At 39.2% G+C, this 20,495-nt stretch overlaps 1 protein-coding gene across 1 annotated transcript in view; it reads left to right on the top strand.

Annotated features, from left to right (window-relative positions):
• Pgi (glucose-6-phosphate isomerase) overlaps positions 1-20,495 on the top strand; it is a 256,703-nt gene that overhangs the window by 37,377 nt on the left and 198,831 nt on the right. The window contains exon 2 of the mRNA XM_080267251.1: positions 18,090-18,183. Coding sequence (XP_080123377.1) covers positions 18,090-18,183 — 94 coding nt within the window. The remainder of the gene's footprint in view (positions 1-18,089; positions 18,184-20,495) is intronic.

Raw genomic sequence — 20,495 nt, 5'->3', positions numbered from 1 at the left:
GCAGTGCTTCATATCTGTGTTATGTTGTATGGTCTATTCTGTAAGCAGGGAATGTGTCATCTGTGATTTCCACTCAGTCCAAATCTAGTCTGGTAACTGAAGATGGCTAGATAATGTCTTGATCTAACCCTAGCGAAGTGAACATGATCAGCATTATTTATGGATACCTCTGAAGGGCGAAAGTTGGGAGGGGGGGCCTTGTCATATGGCGTTCTGATTGAGGTGTTGTCTTGCCCGGTGCATGAAATGAGTATTGGAGGTACAGGTGTACAAAAAACTATCATTACTCAGGGATCTGATGGATACGAAAACAAACACTACAATGGCTGCCGTTTCCAAAGAGGTGATACATCCATATCAACACATTTATTACCTCAAACACAGGAAATGCCTCAAGTATCCCATGCATAACCACATGGTTGGATATGCAGGGGTACCAACAGTTTCCAAGCTCCGTCTGTTGTTCCTAAACCATCGTCTTTTCTGTTATATTGTTTAGCACAACATTGTAACGATACTTTTTTGTACAGTTGTACATTCCCAGACAGAAGAACCTCATACAGTCAGGGTGGAGGGTGCACATACCTTTTCATCCATACTGAATGCTTGGTCATTGTGTGGTCGTCCCCACCAGCACACAGACCAGCCATTTAACAATCAGGCAATGAAACTTTAGTTTCTCAGTATGAACTGGAGAACTGTCATTGTTTTCCATACTGCATTTAACCCGTTTCATACCATATCCAAATATATACGGACAAACCTATAGTGGCCCAAAATGCCAAGTCCATGTCAACATGGTTTAGCGTATGCTTGCTCAAAGTTATTTGAGTCTGCCCTTAGTTTGTGACAGGAAATGGGATGACAGACACCCCTCCTCCCCTCCCATGCCTCATACCAATATAATATTAAAAAAGTGAATGTGAAAGTAATCCCTTTATTATCCGGACACCCACTAACTGGACACCCCACTACCCAGTCATTTTGGGCCTGGGCTTTTGGAACCCAAAAATGGCCAAAAAACGAAAAAAAACAAAAACAAACAAATTTTAAAAAATCCGGATTTTTTCCCACCTGTAATTTGAACTTGGTGCGCGGCACTGGACAGCTGTGTTTACGCACGGCTGTCGGTCCCCTTTTGTCTCTCCCATCCCCAGTTACTGCCTGACTACTGTACCATTGTGAACAGATACTCATTGCAATTTTGTGACTAAAAAGTGAATAAACTGCAATATGTCGCCACTAGACCACATGGGAATTTACAGTGTTTTGCAGTGTTAAATTAGAATTTAGAGTGCAAAGGATTAAGTGTGGAGTGCAAACTGGTGGTTGAAACTGGCATAGCACAATTAAGAACAGAATGTGCAGTGTTAAACAATTATAACTCACAGTGCAAAGAATCAAGTCCAGCACAACACTGGATGGTTCAAGAGCATTTTCACCACTGCCAGAGCCTTAGAGGCGGCAGGCACGGACATGCTGTAAGTACCCTGTACCCTGCTAAATATTTTCCATACTTCTAATTCTTCATTCTCTGGTTCCTTTTCATTTATTTCATGCTTTATGTCCCATATTTGTGTGAATAGGGTCTTGAATAGGTGCTATGCATGTCCGGTAGGGAGTTAATTAGGTGACTTTCAAAGTTAGGTTGGGTTAGGGTTCATAAGTAGCAGTCCAGGAGGCAGGGGCCCAGTATTCTGACAAAACCACTTCCTAGACATGCCTTTGGCTGTATTACATCAGATATTGGGAAGATTACTGTACATAAATTTAGCACAGAACCCCAACTTCCCATCATCATAGTTTTGCCTGTGGCCGCATTATGTACACCAGTTTGTGTTTGTCCTACAAGTACTGGTACTCCATGCATCCACATGCTCTGCACCAAAATGGACTATCAATCCGCATCAGCTGCTGGCGGTATCTGATAGTAGCCATGTGATGCATTTTTGAGTCACACCAAATCTGGATCATGCCACACTGCCAAGGATATTGTGCTTACTTCAACTTCAGTTGAAGTTGGAGAACTTCGAAGTGATGAAGTAATTGATAGATGTGTAAATAGTGTATATAATGAAAGTAATTTAAGTAAATGTAAGTATATAGAAGTAAATCATGAAATCAAGTAATGGAAGGAAAATAAAATGAGAAATGTGTGATTTACCACAACTAATGTGACTGTGTGCAGCATGAGTGTTTATCGTACCATAGGTGAGTGTTTATAGTGCCTTAAACCCCCCCCAAAAAAAAGAAAAAAAAAAATGAAAACATATAATTAGCATGCTTCCCCAACTTCCCATTATCATAGTTTCGACTGTGACTGCATTACGTAAACCAGGTTGCATTTCCATACGGCACCACAAGTACTCCATGCATCCACCCACTCTGCACCAAAATGGACTATCTATCTACATTAGCCGCTGACAGTAGCTGAAAGTAGCCATCAGATGCAAATCTGGGCATGCTGGACCAAAACACCTCTTTTCTGGTGGAAAACAGTCAAGGTGAGCACTTTTATTATCACTGGGTTTATTTTAACCACTTTTCAGACCTATTCACGGAAAAAAAAAAGTTGAAAATGACCAGCATCGTGGATCACACAGCCTCCCAAACCTTTGGCACTGGGGGCCAAAAAGCTGACAAAGGCTGTGGCATGGAGCAGGTTAATGAATGCTAATCCATTCATGTTTTACATTATGTAAGATAATGGTACACACCATTAAATATCATATTACTGAGGCTTCACTTTTTGTGGTCAAAGGTTTGCCCAGCCTGATTCACCCAAGTTAACAGTATTTTCCTTCGCAGTGGTAGTTAGAACACAGAAGCATAAATTTGTGGAATAATGTGTTGATGTCTCATCATATTCCACAAGAAATACCCTATAGGGTCTACCACGTGTTATCTTGGCTTCTACCTGATAATTATGGCATTATGGATGACATAATGAATGGAACTGACACTTAACCCCCTTACTTCAAGGGAAATTTATGATGTTGCACAAGGCAGTAAAGTAAAAATTTTCATATGAAGGATTGCATTTAACAGCATCGTTTCGTTTCGTTTCGTTTTTAAAAGCTCCAACATGCTTGCATGTGTCGGCCTTGGTCACCTAATGGCGGCTCTCCACGCTGCACGATCCATTGCAGTCTCCCTGTTCAGTCCCTTAACCCTAAGGTCACACTTAATGACCTCGTCCCATGTCTTTCTCAGTCTACCCCTTATAACCCCACCCTCAGTATTAACACTTCTCACCTTCCTCACCCAATTATCATCCCCCATCCTCTCCACATGTCCAAACCACCTCAATCTACCTCTCCTCATCACAACACCAATACACTCCAGTCCCATCCTACCTCTCAACTCTTCCATTGTAAACCCAGCCCCTCCAGGCCTTGGACGCAGGGACGCACTGCACATCCACCTAATCATTGTCATTTCTGTACGTCTGAGCCGGCGAATGTCTTCCTCCTTCACTGCCCAGGTCTCACTGCCATACAGCATTACACTCCTAACACATGCTGCATACAAAGACCCCTTAGCACGTAGGGAGAGCCCTCTCAATGTCAGGAGAGGCAAGAGCTCCCTGAACTTCTTCCAACCACTTCTCACCCTAGCCACAGAGCTAGCTCCAGCCCCACCTCCAGCACACAACATGTCTCCCAAATAACAAAACTCTTCCACACACTCAAGAGATTCACCAGCAAGTTCAATCCTTTCGCGTCTGATGATCTCCACCTGCTCACCCCGGCATGCCGTACGAATAAAATCAGCATTATCTCGCAGTCTGCCTCTGATACCACTACATCTCTTATGCACCCATTTATCACACACACCGCACAAGATGGAATTACTTCCCACGCCCTTGTGGCAAACTGCACATGGCCACTCTCCTTCGTCTTTGACAGTACCGCCACCAACCCTAGATATCATCACTTTTGTTTTATCTGCATTTACCCTTAAACCCTTTTGCCCCATACCATCTCTCCACTTCCTAAACCTTTCCTCCGCCTCCCTTTCATTCTCTGCAATGAACACCAAGTCATCAGCATACAACAACTCCCACAGGAGTCCGTTTCTAAAGTCACGTGAAAGGGATTCAAGTACCATGATAAACAACATGGGACTCAAGACTGACCCCTGATGCACACCAGCATTCACGGAAAACTCATCACTTAAATCTCCATTCACTCTCACCTGGGTGTGAGCACCCACATACATGGCCATAACCACCCTAACCAGCCACTCTCCAAGCCAAGCTTTCTCATTGCCCACTTCACCACCTCTCTAGGGACTCTGTCAAAGGCCTTTTCCAAATCAACAAAAACAAAATAAAGATCCCTTTTCCTACCAATATATTTTTCCTGAAGCTGTCGAACAATGAATATGGCATCAGTGGTCCCCCTACCTGGCATAAACCCAAACTGCATCTCATCAATATTCACTCTTTCTCTAATCATACCTTCTAAAACTCTCTCCATTACCTTCATTATCTGATCTAAAAGCTTTATACCTCTATAATTTCCTCTTTCCAGGGCATCACCCTTCCCTTTATACACATTTACAATTACACTCTTCAGCCAATCATCTGGGACAACACACTCATAAATAATCCTATTAATCAGGTCAGTGACTAAACTCACCCCTATATCGCCTGAGGCCTTCAACATTTCGGCAGTCAACCCAGACACACCTGCTGCCTTCCCCACCCTCATCCTGGCTATTGCCTCACTCACAGTAGCAGTATCAAAGGCCAAGGGCCAGACACTGGATCTGCTGGCTCCAAACCTTCCCTGTCCCAGTCAAACTCCTCATTCAACAACCGGTTATAATGCTCTCTCCATGCATCTTTAATATCCTCACTGTTCACCACTACCCTTCCTTCATCATTCTTCACACACTGCTCACCTATGATATCCCGATTATCCCTCTTCACCTGACCTGCCACCCTAAATATATTTTTCCATTCCCCATGATTTAGGTTATCAAGTAATTGTCTCTGTGACTCAGACTTTGCCCTGTATACCTCTCTCCTAGCCCTACGCTTGGCAGCCAAATATTCCTCTTTGCTACCACCCTTCTTCCATTCCCGGAAAAGCTTTCTTTTCTCCTTAATTGCAGCTTCTACACCCTCATCCCACCACCAAGTTACTTTGTCTTGGTGGTCCTCTTGTCCAGCTGCATGTTACATCAGTAACTCTCAAGAAATTGTTCTTGAGGGCTCTGTACTGTTCATTAACGCCTCTGTCTACAGCTCCCTGTTCAGCCACCACTCTCCTCAACTCGCTATAGAAGGCATCCCTTACTACTTGGTTTTTCAGCTTCCATATTTTCCTCCTAGGTACATAAGTCCTCTTTTTCATCACTTGTTCTTTAAGCACCATATCACAAATCAATGTTAGAAAATGTTAGAAAATTCAGCCATCTGTTTTATGGAGAGCTATGTGCTCAATTTTCGTAAGATAATTTGTTAGAGGGACTGCTCAATTTTGTAGAATACCACAGTAACCTCTGTAGCATACCTCGGCTAGGTATAGGACACAGAGGTTAAGGGTAGGATGGAAAAAAACTAATGTTTAAATTTTCTTATAGGCAACAGGTAGTTAGTGATAAGTTAAATAGCTAGTGTTGGATCGGATAAAGTAAATAGTTACTATGGTCGGTTCCAGGGAGTCTAACGCACTGACTTTGCCAGCTAAGGACATGTGGATTTGGTAACACTGCGTGATGTTCTCAGGCTCTGATTGGTCAATTTCCTTTGTTTGAACGTGCACGAAACTGACTTTGTATTCCAGCCAAGGCCTTCATTTATTTGTAAGATACCGGATTATCCAGATACAAATTTAAGCAATGATATCTGTAATGATAAATATGTGCCTTTAAAATTATTCGAGATAAACCTGAACGACACTAATAACAAAACTAAGTAAAGTCGCAACTGACGCATACGGACACTTAGTGACTGTGCCGGAAATTCAGACTTTCATAGCAAGGTGAGTCCGAGGCCCTGTGAAGGCTTGAATGTTTTCCCCACTACTACTACACAATGTCACAGTCTGCACCATGCCCTTCATTACCTCATCTGCTAATATACAACCTTACCCTATATACGCTTAGCATATCTTCTAATCCTTACGATTCATGTAAGCGCACACACACACACACACACAGACGGCATCGTCGGAGGAAGACATCCTTTACCGGCGCTCCATACCAGCTCAACACGGCCAGAGGCATTACCTAAATAAGTATCTTTGAATGAGTCAAGCTCTGTACCAGGTTAGACTAAATGATTTTTCATTATTAAAAGGAAAAGAAATAATAAGCTTAAAAAGACTGGTTCAAACAACAAAGAACCACGATGCGTTGAGTCAGCTGGATTTGTTTATACTACGGCAACACGCGGGAAGTGTAAGTACATACTCTTCATTTAGTATTACAAAATGGATACATACTTCAGTAAAACAAATTTGGAAAAGAAAAGGGATAAAAGTAAAAAGCAAAATGATGATTTCTACCAAGAAATGGTTGAAGTGGAGACTCACAATAGACTGGTTGAACGTGTACACAAACTAGAAATGGCTTTCAAAAATGAAATTGATGAAATAAAGAAGCAAATGCACTTGCAAAAGGAAGAGATAGAAAAACTGGGAAGGGAGGCCAATAAGAAAGACACAACCATCAGTGAACTAACAGTGGAATTGAATACGCTTAGGAAGAAAGTGAGTGAAATGGGAAGTACAGTAGTCAATCACGAAAGTGTTATGGAAGAGCTAAAAAATGACACAGAGACAATTAGACAAGCAAGCAGTCTTATGGACCAGAGCAGTGATATTGAGGAGAAGATAACACAGGTGAATGAAGCTGTACAAAGCTACAAAAATGATGTAGAAACCACGTATGCTGAAATGGTGAAAGTAAAGAAAGACTTAGAAACAAGGGTGGAGGAAAAAAACATTAAAAAGGAAGTGAAAAGAATAATCCAAAACAATCCAAAGTTAGTCAGAGATTCAGTAGAAATAAATAAATCAATAGTAATCACTGGTATAGAAGAGGAAGAAATTAAAAACAAAATCACTAGAGACAAAAAGGAGATGGCAAATGTAATGAGCTTACTGAAAGAAGTATCAGGAAATCTGTAGTAAAGACATAGAGGAACACAAAAGGTTAGGGAAATACGAGAAAAGCAAGACAAGACCTCTAAAGGTGACTTTCCAGAGTGTAAACACTGTGGAAGAGATACTAAAAAATGCAAAGAATCTTATGGAAAAAGAGGAGTTCAAAAATGTATGGATAAAAAGATGCCTAACACAAGAGGAACTGGAATTACTGAAAGAGAAAAGGGAGGAAGCAAAAACAAAAAATGAGGGAAGATTAGAAGAGGAGAAGAAGAAATTTTTTTACAAAGTAATAGGGTTGCAGGTACGAAAGTGGTACACAAACAGGATGGAAGAAAAAGGAGGAAGTTAGTAGAACCATGTCATGACAAGTATATAAACAAGATGATAAAGTTGATGTACTCAAATGTGGATGGAATGGTATCTAAATTACTAGAGATGAATGATTATGTCAGAGAAAATGAACCACAAATAATATGCCTAACTGTGACAAAATTAACACCAAGGATATCCAATGACATACTAAACTTAGAGGAATACAATATATGGAGAAGAGACAGAAACTTAAAAAAAGGATGAGGAATTATAATATTAACTAAGAAAAATCTAAAAGTCAAGGAAATAAACCTAGATATACCATCACAAGTAGAACTGATTGCAGTAGAGGTCGACACATCTGAAGGTAATGTAATTGTAGCCAATTTGTATATGCCACCCAGATCAAACACATGGGAAAGAGACGAATATGAGGACCTGGCAGAGAGTACATTTCAGAGAATAAGATCCTTGCTACATAAAATGGAAGAGAAATCGGAAAGAATTATACTAACTGGGGACTTCAATACAAATATAAATTGGAATACTCTAGATATAAATAGCCAAGAAAGCTGTTGGGACCAAAAGCTCCTGGATCTCGTACAAGAGTTTTTCTTAACGCAACATGTGAGGGAAACCACCAGAAAAAGAGGACTTGATGTACCTTCAGTGCTAGATCTAATATTTACTAGGCAAGAAAATGACATTGACAGTTTAATATATCACCCTCCACTCGGCAAAAGCGATCATGCAGTACTAAATTATAACTTCAGGATAGCATATGACATAGTAAACAGCAATGACAGTTACAAAAAGAGACTAAACTATAAAAAGGGAAATTATCAAGACCTAAAGAAGTATTTCTTAGAAGTTGATTGGGAAAATGAGCTTAGAGGACAAGATTTAAATGCTGTATATAAAAAATTTTGTGAATTTTATGAAATAGGAGTCCAGAAGTACATCCCACAGCACAAAGAAGCAGATAAGAAAATACAGAAATGATTCAATACAGAATGTAAAAAATCAAAAGAAAGAAGAGATTTGTTGTGGAATAGATACAGAAGACACAATAGTGAAAGGGCGTATAATAATTACAAACAGTCAAGAAACGACTATACAAGAATAAGGAGGGAAGCCCAAAAACAGTTTGAGGAGGATATAATAAATAAAAGTAGTGATCAACCAAAGCTGTTTTACAGCTATATCAGAAGCAAAACCAAATTAAAAGATATAATACAATCCATCACGGATGAGGGAATCACTTATACACAAGAGAAAGATATTTGTGAAGCACTAAATAAGAATTTCCAATTAGTTTTTACAGAAGAAAAAAATTTTGAGAGGGAATATGTGGAACACGCATGTCCACACATACTACCAGATATACAAATAGCAGAAAAAGTAATACAGGAGGAGTTAAGTAGATTAGACAGAGGAAAAGCAAGTGGTCCTGATGAAATTTCATGTTGGGTGTTACGAGAATGTGCAAAGGAGTTAAGTAAACCATTATTTTTAATTTTCAAGAAATCCTTGAGTCAAGGGAAACTACCTGATATTTGGAAAAAAGCAAATATAGTCCCCTTATTCAAGAAAGGAAATAGACAAAATCCTCTCAACTACCGACCAGTATCACTGACCAGTGTTGTAAGCAAGGTATTAGAAAAACTTATAAGAAAAGCTTGGGTAAATCATCTAGAAGAACACAGTATGATAACAGAAAGACAGTTTGGCTTCAGAAAAGGAAAATCATGTGTTACTAATCTGTTGAGCTACTATGACAGAGTAACAAACACAATACAGGAAAGGGAAGGATGGGTGGACAGTATCTATTTAGATTTCAAGAAAGCTTTTGACACAGTACCACACCAAAGACTTTTATGGAAGCTGTACCATCAAGGAGGAATTCGAGGCAAACTGTTTTGTTGGATGCAAGACTTTCTCATAAAAAGAGAAATGAGGACAGTACTAAGAGGAAACTACTCATCATGGAAAGAAGTGACTAGTGGAGTACCACAGGGTTCGGTGCTGGCACCAGTCATGTTTCTAGTGTACATAAATGATATAAACAGTAACACTGGAAATGAGAGCTATCTGAATATGTTTGCAGATGATGCAAAAATACAAAGGAGAATTACTAGCACAGACTCTTGTAGGGAGCTACAAGAAGAATTAAATAAACTTCATGAATGGAGTAGTACATGGCAAATGGAATTCAGTGTGGACAAGTGTCATGTAATCAAGTTTGGTAAAAGTGGAAAAAGACCTGATTGGGATTATAAGTTAGGAAATAAAACCCTATACACATCAGAAAGAGAGAAAGACCTAGGTGTGATTATCAATAACAGACTATCTCCGGCTGACCACATCAGCGAGAAGGTACGGAACATGTATACACTGCTTGCAAATATGAGAATAGCATTCACATACATAAATGAAGACATGCTAAGAAGGATAATAACATCATTCATTAGACCAACCCTGGAATATGCATCAATAGTCTGGAGTCCTCATCTCAAAAAGCATATAGACAAGATTGAAAAAGTTCAAAGGGCCGCTACAAGATGGATACCAAGCTTAAGGGACCTAAGCTACGAAGAAAGACTAAATAAACTGAATCTACCAACATTACAGGAGAGAAGGAAAAGAGGTGACATGATAATGCTATATAAGTGCATATCAGGAAAGGAGAAAATAGACATAAATGATTACTTAACATATGGAGAAGCATCAGCAAGAGGACACTGCAAAAAACTGAATAAGAAGAGAGGTGATAAAGACGTAAGGAAATTCAGTTTCCCAAACAGAGCAATTGATCAATGGAATGCACTACCGAATGAAATAGTGTGTGCCAAAACAATTCACAAATTTAAGGATATGTACGATAAATATGGTCTAAGACACGGGACAATACGAGCTTGACTCATTCCTGTAAAGATACAATTAGGTAAGGTAGGTAAGAACACACACACACACACACACACACACACACACACACATACATGAAATATAGCTTTCCTTACAGAAGTTTAGACTTATGGAATAGCCTGGACAAAGAGATTGTCCAGTCTAAAAACTTAAACGAGTTTAAAGCCAAATTTGACTTATTGAGAAACAGCGATGGAAACCCAGGAGCATAGCACATTCCGTGTATATCACAATTAGGTGTAATAGGTAAATACTTAAATATTTGGAATAACATAGACAAAGAGGTGGTGCATGAGAAAAACATTCATGTGTGTAAAGGTAGACTTGATAAATGTGGATATGGAGACAGGACAACACGAGCATTGCTCAATTCCTGTATACTACAAATAGGTAAATACACATTTCATTATATGGATGAGGAGATGATGAAAAAATTGATAGTGGCCATGATCTGCCCCAGGTTAGAATATGCAGCGGTAGTGTGGTCCCCACACAAAAAGAAAGATATAAACAAGATTGAGAGAATACAAAGAACAGCAACCAAGATGGTCCCCAGTCTGGCAGATCTGTCATACAGAGAGAGGCTGGAAAAGCTGAATTTGCCTTCCTTAGAGGAAAGGAGAAAGAGGGGAGACATGATTGCAGTATTCAGGACCATGGTGGGAGTAGATAAAATTGAGAAAGAAGATCTGTTTGTATGGGATAAGAGAGCAACAAGAGGACACGGAATGAAATTGAAAATGTCAAGCTGCTTGAAGGATATCAAGAAACATAGCTTTCCTTACAGAAGTATAGACTTATGGAATAGCCTTTACAAAGAGATCGTCCAGTCTAAAAACTTAAACGAGTTTAAAACTACATTTGACTTATTGAAAAACAGTGACGGGAACCCACGAGCATAGCACATTTCATGTGTATCACAATTAGGTATATTAGGTAAATACATAAGTATTTGGAACGACTTAGATGAAAAGGTGGTGCAGGAGAAAAACATTCATGTGTGTAAAGGTAGACTAGATAAATGTGGAAATGGAGACAGGACAACACAAGCATTGCTCACTTCCTGTATACAGTAATCCCGCATATTTCGCGGTAGTTACGTTCTTGTAACCCCCGCGAAAATTTAAATTCGCGAATACTCTATTAACAATTAAATCTTGCACTTGTGTCCACCTTGCTGCCCATCACACAGTCCATGTCCATACTGATTGCGAGACAATTCGCCGTCAGACAATTCCCCGTCAAAACATGGACGATTCCCCTTCAGAACAATTTGCACCCTGGACGATTCCTCGCCATTTTATAAATATACTAATCAATACTTTTATAAATATACTTATTATTAATTAATCAATACTTTAATAACTATATTTCAGGGGGATCCAGCAAAGTCTATGTTCAGTAGCGTAGGTTCAGGATATTATTTATTAGTTGCACCTTTAGTCAATAATTAACTTGTTTCTTCCTCGCTGTAGTCGCCTTTGAATTATATTCTAGCGTCACCCATAGCTATCTTCATTAATGAAGGTGAATTATCTTGTGTTTGTTGTGACTGCGAATTGTCCCGAAACCTCCATACTCATCCCGAAATACCTTCTTACAAGATTGAAAGCACATACTCCATTATGAAGGAAAAACGTAAACACCGTACTGTAATACACAATTATATACACATTTATTCACAAAACAGTACAAAATGAAAAGATGCATTAACTGGTGATAGCAAACACTCGCACGGTCGCATCTTAGCTTGTCCAGTAACACAATTTTCTCTGCTAAGGTCATAACTTTTCTTGATCGTTTTGTCACTTTGGAGTTCTTACTAATTGTATTATTAGCCTTTGGTGAGGCTGGCTTACGTCCTGGGGCCATGTGGAAAGCAAGTGGGAGGCAAGAGGCTTGTATCATAGTGCGGTTACAAGAACACCAGACACGTGAGGCAGTCAGACGTGGACTGAGGAATGCGGGGCAGAGAGCAGTGTTGCCATACCCAAACAACGAAATTATGCTAGGGCAATGAAAAAATTATGCTAGATTGAGCAAATTTGTTCCAAGTAAAAAATGAATTATGCTAACTTGAAGCTAAATGATAAAATTCTATACATATTCATGCTACATATTAATTATGTACTGTTTACTATGAAAATATTAAAATGAACCTACATACAGTAAGAGGGTAAATATCGGTTTTCTGCCCATACTGCTTTTTCCCACGAAACACGTTTTTCTGATGGATTTTGATGTGATTCATTCGATTTTTAGCATCATTTCCGTCGGAAATAACCAGGTTTTGAGATATGACCCCGCCATCCCCCTGCAACAATGGGGGATCTTTGGGGAATCGGGGGTTATAGGGAGGGGGGAAACACAGAAAATGGTCATTTCCAACTGAAATGAAGCTGAAAATCGAATGAATCATACCAAAATCCATCGGAAAAACCTAGGTTTCATGGGTAAAATACAAAGCTCAAACTTATCCTAACCAAACCTAACCGAACCAAACCGAACCTAACCTAACCTAACCTAACCTAATCCAACCTAACCTAACCTAATCCAACCCAACCCAACCAAGCCCAAACTGAAAGTAACCAACTATTCAAACCTTACATCATCTTACCTTATTCGTCTCTCTCTCTCTCTCTCTCTCTCTCTCTCTCTCTGATTTGTAGCTTTTATAAAATTATTCCAAAAATATTCCATTCCATTCTAAATTATGCTAGAATGATGCTAAAACTTCTAATATGCTAAAAAATATTCCAGACTCGAAAATTTTATCAAAATTATGCTAAAATAATAAAATTATGCTAGATATGGTAACACTGGCAGAGGGGCCCCGGGAAAGGGACAGAGGGTGGCGTGAGTTTACCACGCTATAATTGGAAGTTGCGGGAATTTCAAATTTTTTGTTTTCTGTATATTCAAGGATATTTTAGTTGAACTTATTAATGCTAAGAAAATCCGCGAGAGGGCAAAACCGTAGACAAAAAATCCGCAAAAAATGCGGGATTACTGTACTACAAATAGGTAAATACACACACACACACACACACACACACACACCTCACTGGGGCTAGTACATGCTAGTCTCAATATATATAGTGTACATAAACATTTTTATTACCTTCATAGGTAAGAGTAGCTTTAAAAATCTGCATTTGTTTGTATTCATAGTCAGATTCAGTAAAATTATTTCTTACATTAATAAGTTTGGTGTTTGATTTTCCTGAACTTTTTCGAAAGTAGAGACAGACAGACGGATACCCTATCCCTGGCCACCGTGCACCCTCTCCTCAAGCATGATGTATCTACTGTATGTCCACTTGACAGAGAGATACCGGGAAAGTTATGGATTACATCACTGTAGAAGGAACCGAATATTTGTTAATGGTGGAAGAAAGGAAAGTAAGATACAAGCAGACCCCACAAGAAAATAATAATTGAAATATTAATTGAACTATGTTGCTATAATAAAACCGCGTGCAGTGTGAACGAAATAAAACATAATGAAATGAATTTAAGCAAATAAATCAGTCGCTGACTGTTGTCCTTATGCGTCCAGTTGCGACTTTACTTAGTTTTGTTATCAGTGTCGTTCAGGTTTATCTATAATAATTTAAAAGGCACATATTTATCATTAGAGATATCACTGCTTTAATTTGTATCTTCATAATCCTGTGTCGTACATATAAATGAGGGCCTTGGTTGGAATACAAAGTCAATTTGGTGCACGTTCAAACACGACAGGAATTGACCAATCACCGTCCTAGAGCATCGCACAGTGTTACCAATTCCACCTGTCCTCAGTTGGCAAAATCGGTGCGTCATACTCCCTGAAACCGTCTATTGTAAAAAATCTAAATTTCAACCAGTCTGTTATTGAGATTATGGTGCTATTTCAGTGTCATAAGAAATATTCATTTAGCATCATGGCAAGACCTCCTTTCTAATAGTGACAGTCTGAAGCCTCTCAGGCTTGAAAAACACAGGTCCCTCACAATCCCTGTTGTCTGTGGTAACCATCTCTCCATTGCAGACTACCATCTGAGCAATTTGCCATTTTAGTTATAATGTTTTATATTCTGAATGCATCTCAGGAAATTGTCACTGTTCACTGTTTTATAATGAATTCATGTGCTATAAGAATGATTATTATGGAACTGGGAACATTTCTTAACCTTCTGACCTTGGGAGATTTCCTGTTGGCGGGTAAATTCATCAACCAGAGTAGAAATCTGGTGTTAACTTGAGTAACAGAAGTAAGTTTTTGCCTGAGATAAAAGGGTTAAACTGAGATCTTTATAGTTCAGTCAAATAAAGATGAGATTATTCGCAACACTGCCTGTGTGTCTTGTTGATTAGGATTTTCTACATAAATCTTCAACCTATCAGATCCCCCAAGACTATGTGTATGTGTTTCTGGTTAGAGATAAAAAAAGGAGGGGATACCAGCTGTCATTTCTGTAAATTATGCATTATAACTGTTACTAAAATACCTATTATAAATATCAGAAATACCCATTTACTGTAGTTGCTAGCCCAGCCATCCTCTACTGTATTCTTTTCAGTTATTTTGTGATCAACTTTTGTTTTTAATTTTCTGTATTCATCTGCTAGGTCATATGTCACATTTACTCCTGTCACCAGTAACACCATGATCATCAGGAAGAAGCAAGATTACATGTAGCAGTTCTCAAATAAGACATTTTTATGGACATTGATAGAGACATCATCAACATCATGTCCCATGAATTCATTCTTTGGTATTTAGTTACCTTTGTCAGAAAGTACAGTATACCAGTTGGGTGAATCAGGCCAAACTTCATGACCTGACCACCAAGACACACTTCTTCATAAATGGCCTCATGTGTGTAATGAATGCCTTGATCATATTATCCTGGTAATGTCACAACTAATGTAAAACAAGAATGGGTAAGCACTGTATCCTTTTCACTCTACCCTGGCCTAAAATTTCCCTCTCTTCATCTTGAATTCAGAGTCATAGCAAGGGATCAACACTAGAAAATGATAATAGTCAAGAAGTGCAGTGGGAAAGATGTTGAATCATAGTTTTGTCTTATATTGTCACTGAACAACATAAGCTGCAAAGAGACAAAAATCTGGATCCATGTAAGGTAAAAAGACTAGTTTTTAAATTCATCTCCAAAGAAAATGGAAGGTCTGGAGTCCATATTGAAAAACGAGAGCATCATAGCACAGTTGTTAAATGGCACAAACCTGCGTGTTGGGGGGGATGACCAGGCAATGATCTGCTGTCAAGCAAGAGTGGAAAGGAGTGTATACCCTTGGCCTTGACTGTGTCAGATTCTTCTCTCCAGTATGTCAGTGTTTCTTCCCTGACAGTGATGGTCGTGATGGAATGTCTCTAGGGTGGGATGTTGTTGAAGAGGGTCTGGTAATGTTTGTGTGGGAGTGGTATTGATACAACTAATGATGATGCATAGAGTGTTGTTTTGTATGGTCTGCAAAGTGTTGTAGTGGGTGTTAGACAGGATGGGGGCTCATGTCAGGGAAGCATAGGACATCACTGATCTCATACCTGTATATTGATTGTCAGTTAGGGACAGTGTTTCCGTTTGTTGCCCATTCTGTCCCTGTTAGTGCCCTGAGTGCATTGAGTCTTGGGGTGCACTGCCACTCTATGTCTTGTATGTGGTTCATGAAGGTGCATCTAACATCATACTGTATATCACTCCAAGATTCTTAATGGAGGGTGTGTATTGCACTGGTACTGGGCATTGTTAAGTGTAATGTTAGGGATATACCTGGACTCGTGATTGCTGGTGATAAATAATATGAGTTTGGCAGATTTGGCTGGAGTTGTCATCCTGTTGCCTCTTGCCTATGCCTGAAGTGTGCTGTGGTATTCGTGTTGCAGTGTACAGACTGTCTGTGATGTGATGTGCACATATGGTAATATCATTTGCATGTGGGACTTTTTATGGGTCATAGGGATGTGGGAATATCATGCATGTGTGGGTTGAAGAATGTAGGTGAAAGAACAGGGTCCTGTACAGTACTCTGCTAGGGAAGTTTCTGTTCATGATGGCTTTTACCAGAGTGTAACATGTTTTTATGTACCAGATAAGTAGTTGGTAAGACAGCATTTGGTGGTGTTCTCCAAGTTTGTGTTGTAGAATTTGGTGATTAGTTTGCACCGGTGTATGATATCAAAGGATTTACTAATGTTTATTATTATAAGAAGTGTACATTGTGCTGATCTTGCACAGTTCATGCTGTCAGATGCATGTTTTGTGAGGTTGGTTTGTAAGATGGAGTGTAATGCTCTAAAGTGGTGTTGTGAGGGAGCAAAAGGGACATGAGGTGTGGCCATTGAGAATTAGGTATTCGTTTATCTTGGATGGGATGTTAAGTAGTGTTATATGTCAATAACAAAGAAAAGTGTGTTTGGTCCTTATTTGGTTTAAGTATGTATATAATGATTATTCTGTGGTCCAGATGTTGGAAATGTTACAGTGTGCATGTGAGTACTAGTACAGTAGTTGCTGATTTTTGTGAGAGGTTGAATACTATGTGGTTGTACGGTAAGTGTTTCAGGTGTAGGTTGCTGATGCCATCTGGCCCTGTGTGTGTAGTGTTTGTTTTCATAATAATGCTACAGGTCTGTTGTTGAATGAAGGAGGTTATGTTGTAGTCAAGTGGAAAGGACCACCTGTGCAATGAAGATTTTCTGATGATGTATGTTGGTGTAAGGTGACTTATGTTTGTTTAGTGTCCGTAAACTATGTTTCCTTGTTTTTTGTTAGAAGGGATGTGTTCGATGTAGGTGATGAAAGTGGCATGGGTCATGGAGGTGCTTATTTGTGATTTGGTGATGCTGTTCAGTGTTTTGTAGAGCCAAAAAGGGTCTGTGGAGAAGTTGAGTCTTGTTACAAAGTAGTATTGTTTTCTTTGTGTTGATTTTATTGTTTATTTCAGTGTTTAATTGCTAGAGCCTTCTAATGATGTCTTGTGTGTGTGGGAGAGGGGAGTTGTGTGTGAGTTGTCATGTTTTGTTATGAAGCGAGCAATGTGCAGTGGAAAGTTTGAGTTGAAGTGTTTTCTGTTCCTATGTGAAATATGGTGTTCCTGTGCATTAAGTATGTTGTTAAACTTCATAATGTGTCTTGTCAGTGTTGGTGATGGGTGTGGTATCTAGTGTGCTGAAATGTTTTGCTTTTCCAGTGAACTTTATCCAACCTGCCTTCTTGCAGTTTTTGTAAGTGATGTGTGAATGCTCTGGTTTGGGGTATATTCTTGTGTTATGATTTAGGGGTGATCTGGAGGGAGTTTGGGTTCTGTCCACCAGGTGGTGGTGGTGGTGTGTGAAAGGCTGGCAAACAGAATCTGATGTCTGTGGAGGAAGGGGAGTTGAGTGCTTTATGTGGAGTGTGTATGTATTGTGGTCTCTCTCTCTCTCTCTCTCTCTCTCTCTCTCTCTCTCTCTCTCTCTTTCTTTCTTTCTTTTTCATGACAGGTACGTGGATGTGCAGTCTATTTCTCAGACCATCGTGTTGATAGTTCTATTGTGTGTACCCATTTCTGTTTGTAGATCCCATCCACCCATTCAGTGAGAAGTAGAGTTAGGATGGTTGTGATAGCAGTGATAGTTATGATGAGAGTGATGATATAGATGATGAATTCAAGATCACAAAAAGGGGCCAGATATTACCATTATGTTGTTATTCTTTTTTTTTTTTCCATTCGTTCCAGCTTGAAGCTCTCAACCCCAAATGATGGCGACTTTCTATTTGACTACAGCAAAAACCGCATCAATGATGAAGTTATGCAGAAGCTGTTTGATCTGGTGAGCTATTTCTGTTTAAGGTATCTGTATGAAGCTGATGTTTGCATTAGTACCAGTGCATTCAGTAGGTAACAGTTCAATTTTTTTTGGATGTTAATAATATATTAAAATAATTCACCTAGGTAGGGTATCAAACTCAATGAAACTAAGACTGAGGGAATTGTTGCAAGAGGGAAACTGTCCCTTAAGTGGACATGTAAGGACTCAGGAGCCTGCAGTTGCTTATGTCACGGCCATCACCAAGGAGGAGGTCCTAGGAGGAGGCAAGATGTAAAAGATGATGATGATTGATGTTGATGAAAAATCTGTATGGCAAACCATATATGTAATGTTCTTGTTTATGTTAAACATATTCAGTCTGCTTGATCTAAGTAGGCTTTGTTATTATTGAAATAATCCAGGATTTGTTTCATTATTAGTCCCCTACTGGTCAAGCTGGTCGAGGAATGTAGGTTTGTGCAGTTCCATCAATACGTTCATCAGTCCTTCTGCATTTTCGTGTCTGCTCCATACTGCCACATGCATGGACGGATTTTGACATAACTTCGCACAATTGTTTCCCGTACCATGATGGTGTGTCTTGTGCAACAACCAGCCATTTACTCATAAGGTCAGGGTCACACTTGGGGTTCAAATAAGGTCACATGCAGTCATATTTAACAGCCATACCACATATGTATAATTATCATCTGGTAGGGGACTGTGTACTGCATGGCAATACTGTACTTCATTCACATGTAACTATTATTATTATTATTATTATGCAGTTTTCATACATTATTGTCTGTTATTAGATTAGTAAGCATACTTTATTGTTGTTTCTAATGTGCATGATTGCACCAGAATTTATTTTTGATATTATAACTTGCTGTAGTCCAAGGAAAAAAAAAACAAGGAATATTGTCAAAACTTGCTTATGCCAAATGGTTTGAACCCATAATTTGACTGGTGTAGTGATGTTTTACTGTATTGTATACATTGAAGTACAGCACTGTATTATGCATAAAACAATAGTAGGGTAGTCCAAAGATGGAGTGAGATTAGATGTGTGGTTCATTCCATTAGGCATCCTACTGATAGTTTCCTACTTTTTAATTTTCTGATCCTGTTTTTGAATCCTACCCATTCTGTTTTGTATCATTCCAGTGCCTTGCTCCCGTCTAGGAACTCCTTAATGGTGGATGGCAGTGATAGACCTGTTCATAGGCTATTTTGCCCTTACACACTTCTTTTTCTCTCCAGTATACTGTTCCTTGCTTTTCTTCTGTATTATAATGTATTCTTCCTGTTCCAGCAAAACCAAGTCACTTTTTCATGGACTTTCTTAGGTATCATGTGTATGTGTATTTTTTGAACCTGTCCTTGCTTACTAACAGATGATGTAATGGTTTTTATTGGGTAAACATTGTTGCAGGTGACCTGCCCTTTTTCTTAAATACTGTACCCCAGAACAAGTATACTGTACAGTAAAACCTCGATATAACGCGCTTCAATATAGCGGAATTTGCTTTTATCGGACTCGAGGAGCCAAGTGGACTAAATTCTTAGGCGTCAGGAAAAGTCCAATAAAGCCTGAAGCAGTCTTGTCTTGGAATAAACGAATAAACAAACGAACAGAAGAGATACCATAACATCGGTCCCTCCTCTCTCTCCTCCTTCATTCCTTCCCTTCCTCCCCGTCCCTCTCCGGTGAGAGAGAGAGAAGGTGAAATTGAAAATGAAAATTAAAGTAACTGTGGAAATGAGTGTAAAAGTGAGGGTGAAAGAGAGCACACAAGTGAAAATGGAATGTCAAAGTCAGCAGAGAGAGAGAGAATAAATACAGAAATGACAAGTGGCATCCCCTTGGCATAAACAAATGAGGGAGATAGGCATAACCTTGGTCCCTCCTCTAACTCTCCTTTTATATTCCCTCCCCTTTTCTCTAGTCTCCGGGAGAGAGAGGTGAAAGTGAATGAAAAAGTGAAGGTTAGTGAAGGCATTGCGAAGGTGAAAGTGAAGGTAGTGTGAAAGTGAAGGCAAAAGTATAAGTAAAAGTGAAGGTGGAAGGTGAAAGAGAAGGTGGAGGTGAAAGTGAAGTCAAAAATGAAAGTTAAGGTGGAAGGTAAAAGTGAAGATGGAAGGTGAAAATAAAGGTGAAGGTGAAAGTACACAGGAATGTGAAAGTGAAGGTGAACAAAATGAAGGAGAAAGTGTAGGTGAAAGTGAAGTCAAAAGTGAAAGTGAAGGTGGAAAGTGAAAGTGAGGATGAAAATGAAGGTGCAAGTGAAAGTGAAAGTGAAGGTGAAAATGAATGTAAAAGTGAAGATGAA

The sequence above is a fragment of the Coenobita brevimanus genome, chromosome 23 (assembly GCF_032717465.1).
Source record: "Coenobita brevimanus isolate Jiangsu-jjx chromosome 23, ASM3271746v2, whole genome shotgun sequence".
Lineage (NCBI taxonomy): Eukaryota > Metazoa > Arthropoda > Malacostraca > Decapoda > Coenobitidae > Coenobita > Coenobita brevimanus.
The sequence above is the reverse complement of the archived record's forward strand: the minus strand, read 5'-3'. Positions and strand labels throughout refer to the sequence as shown.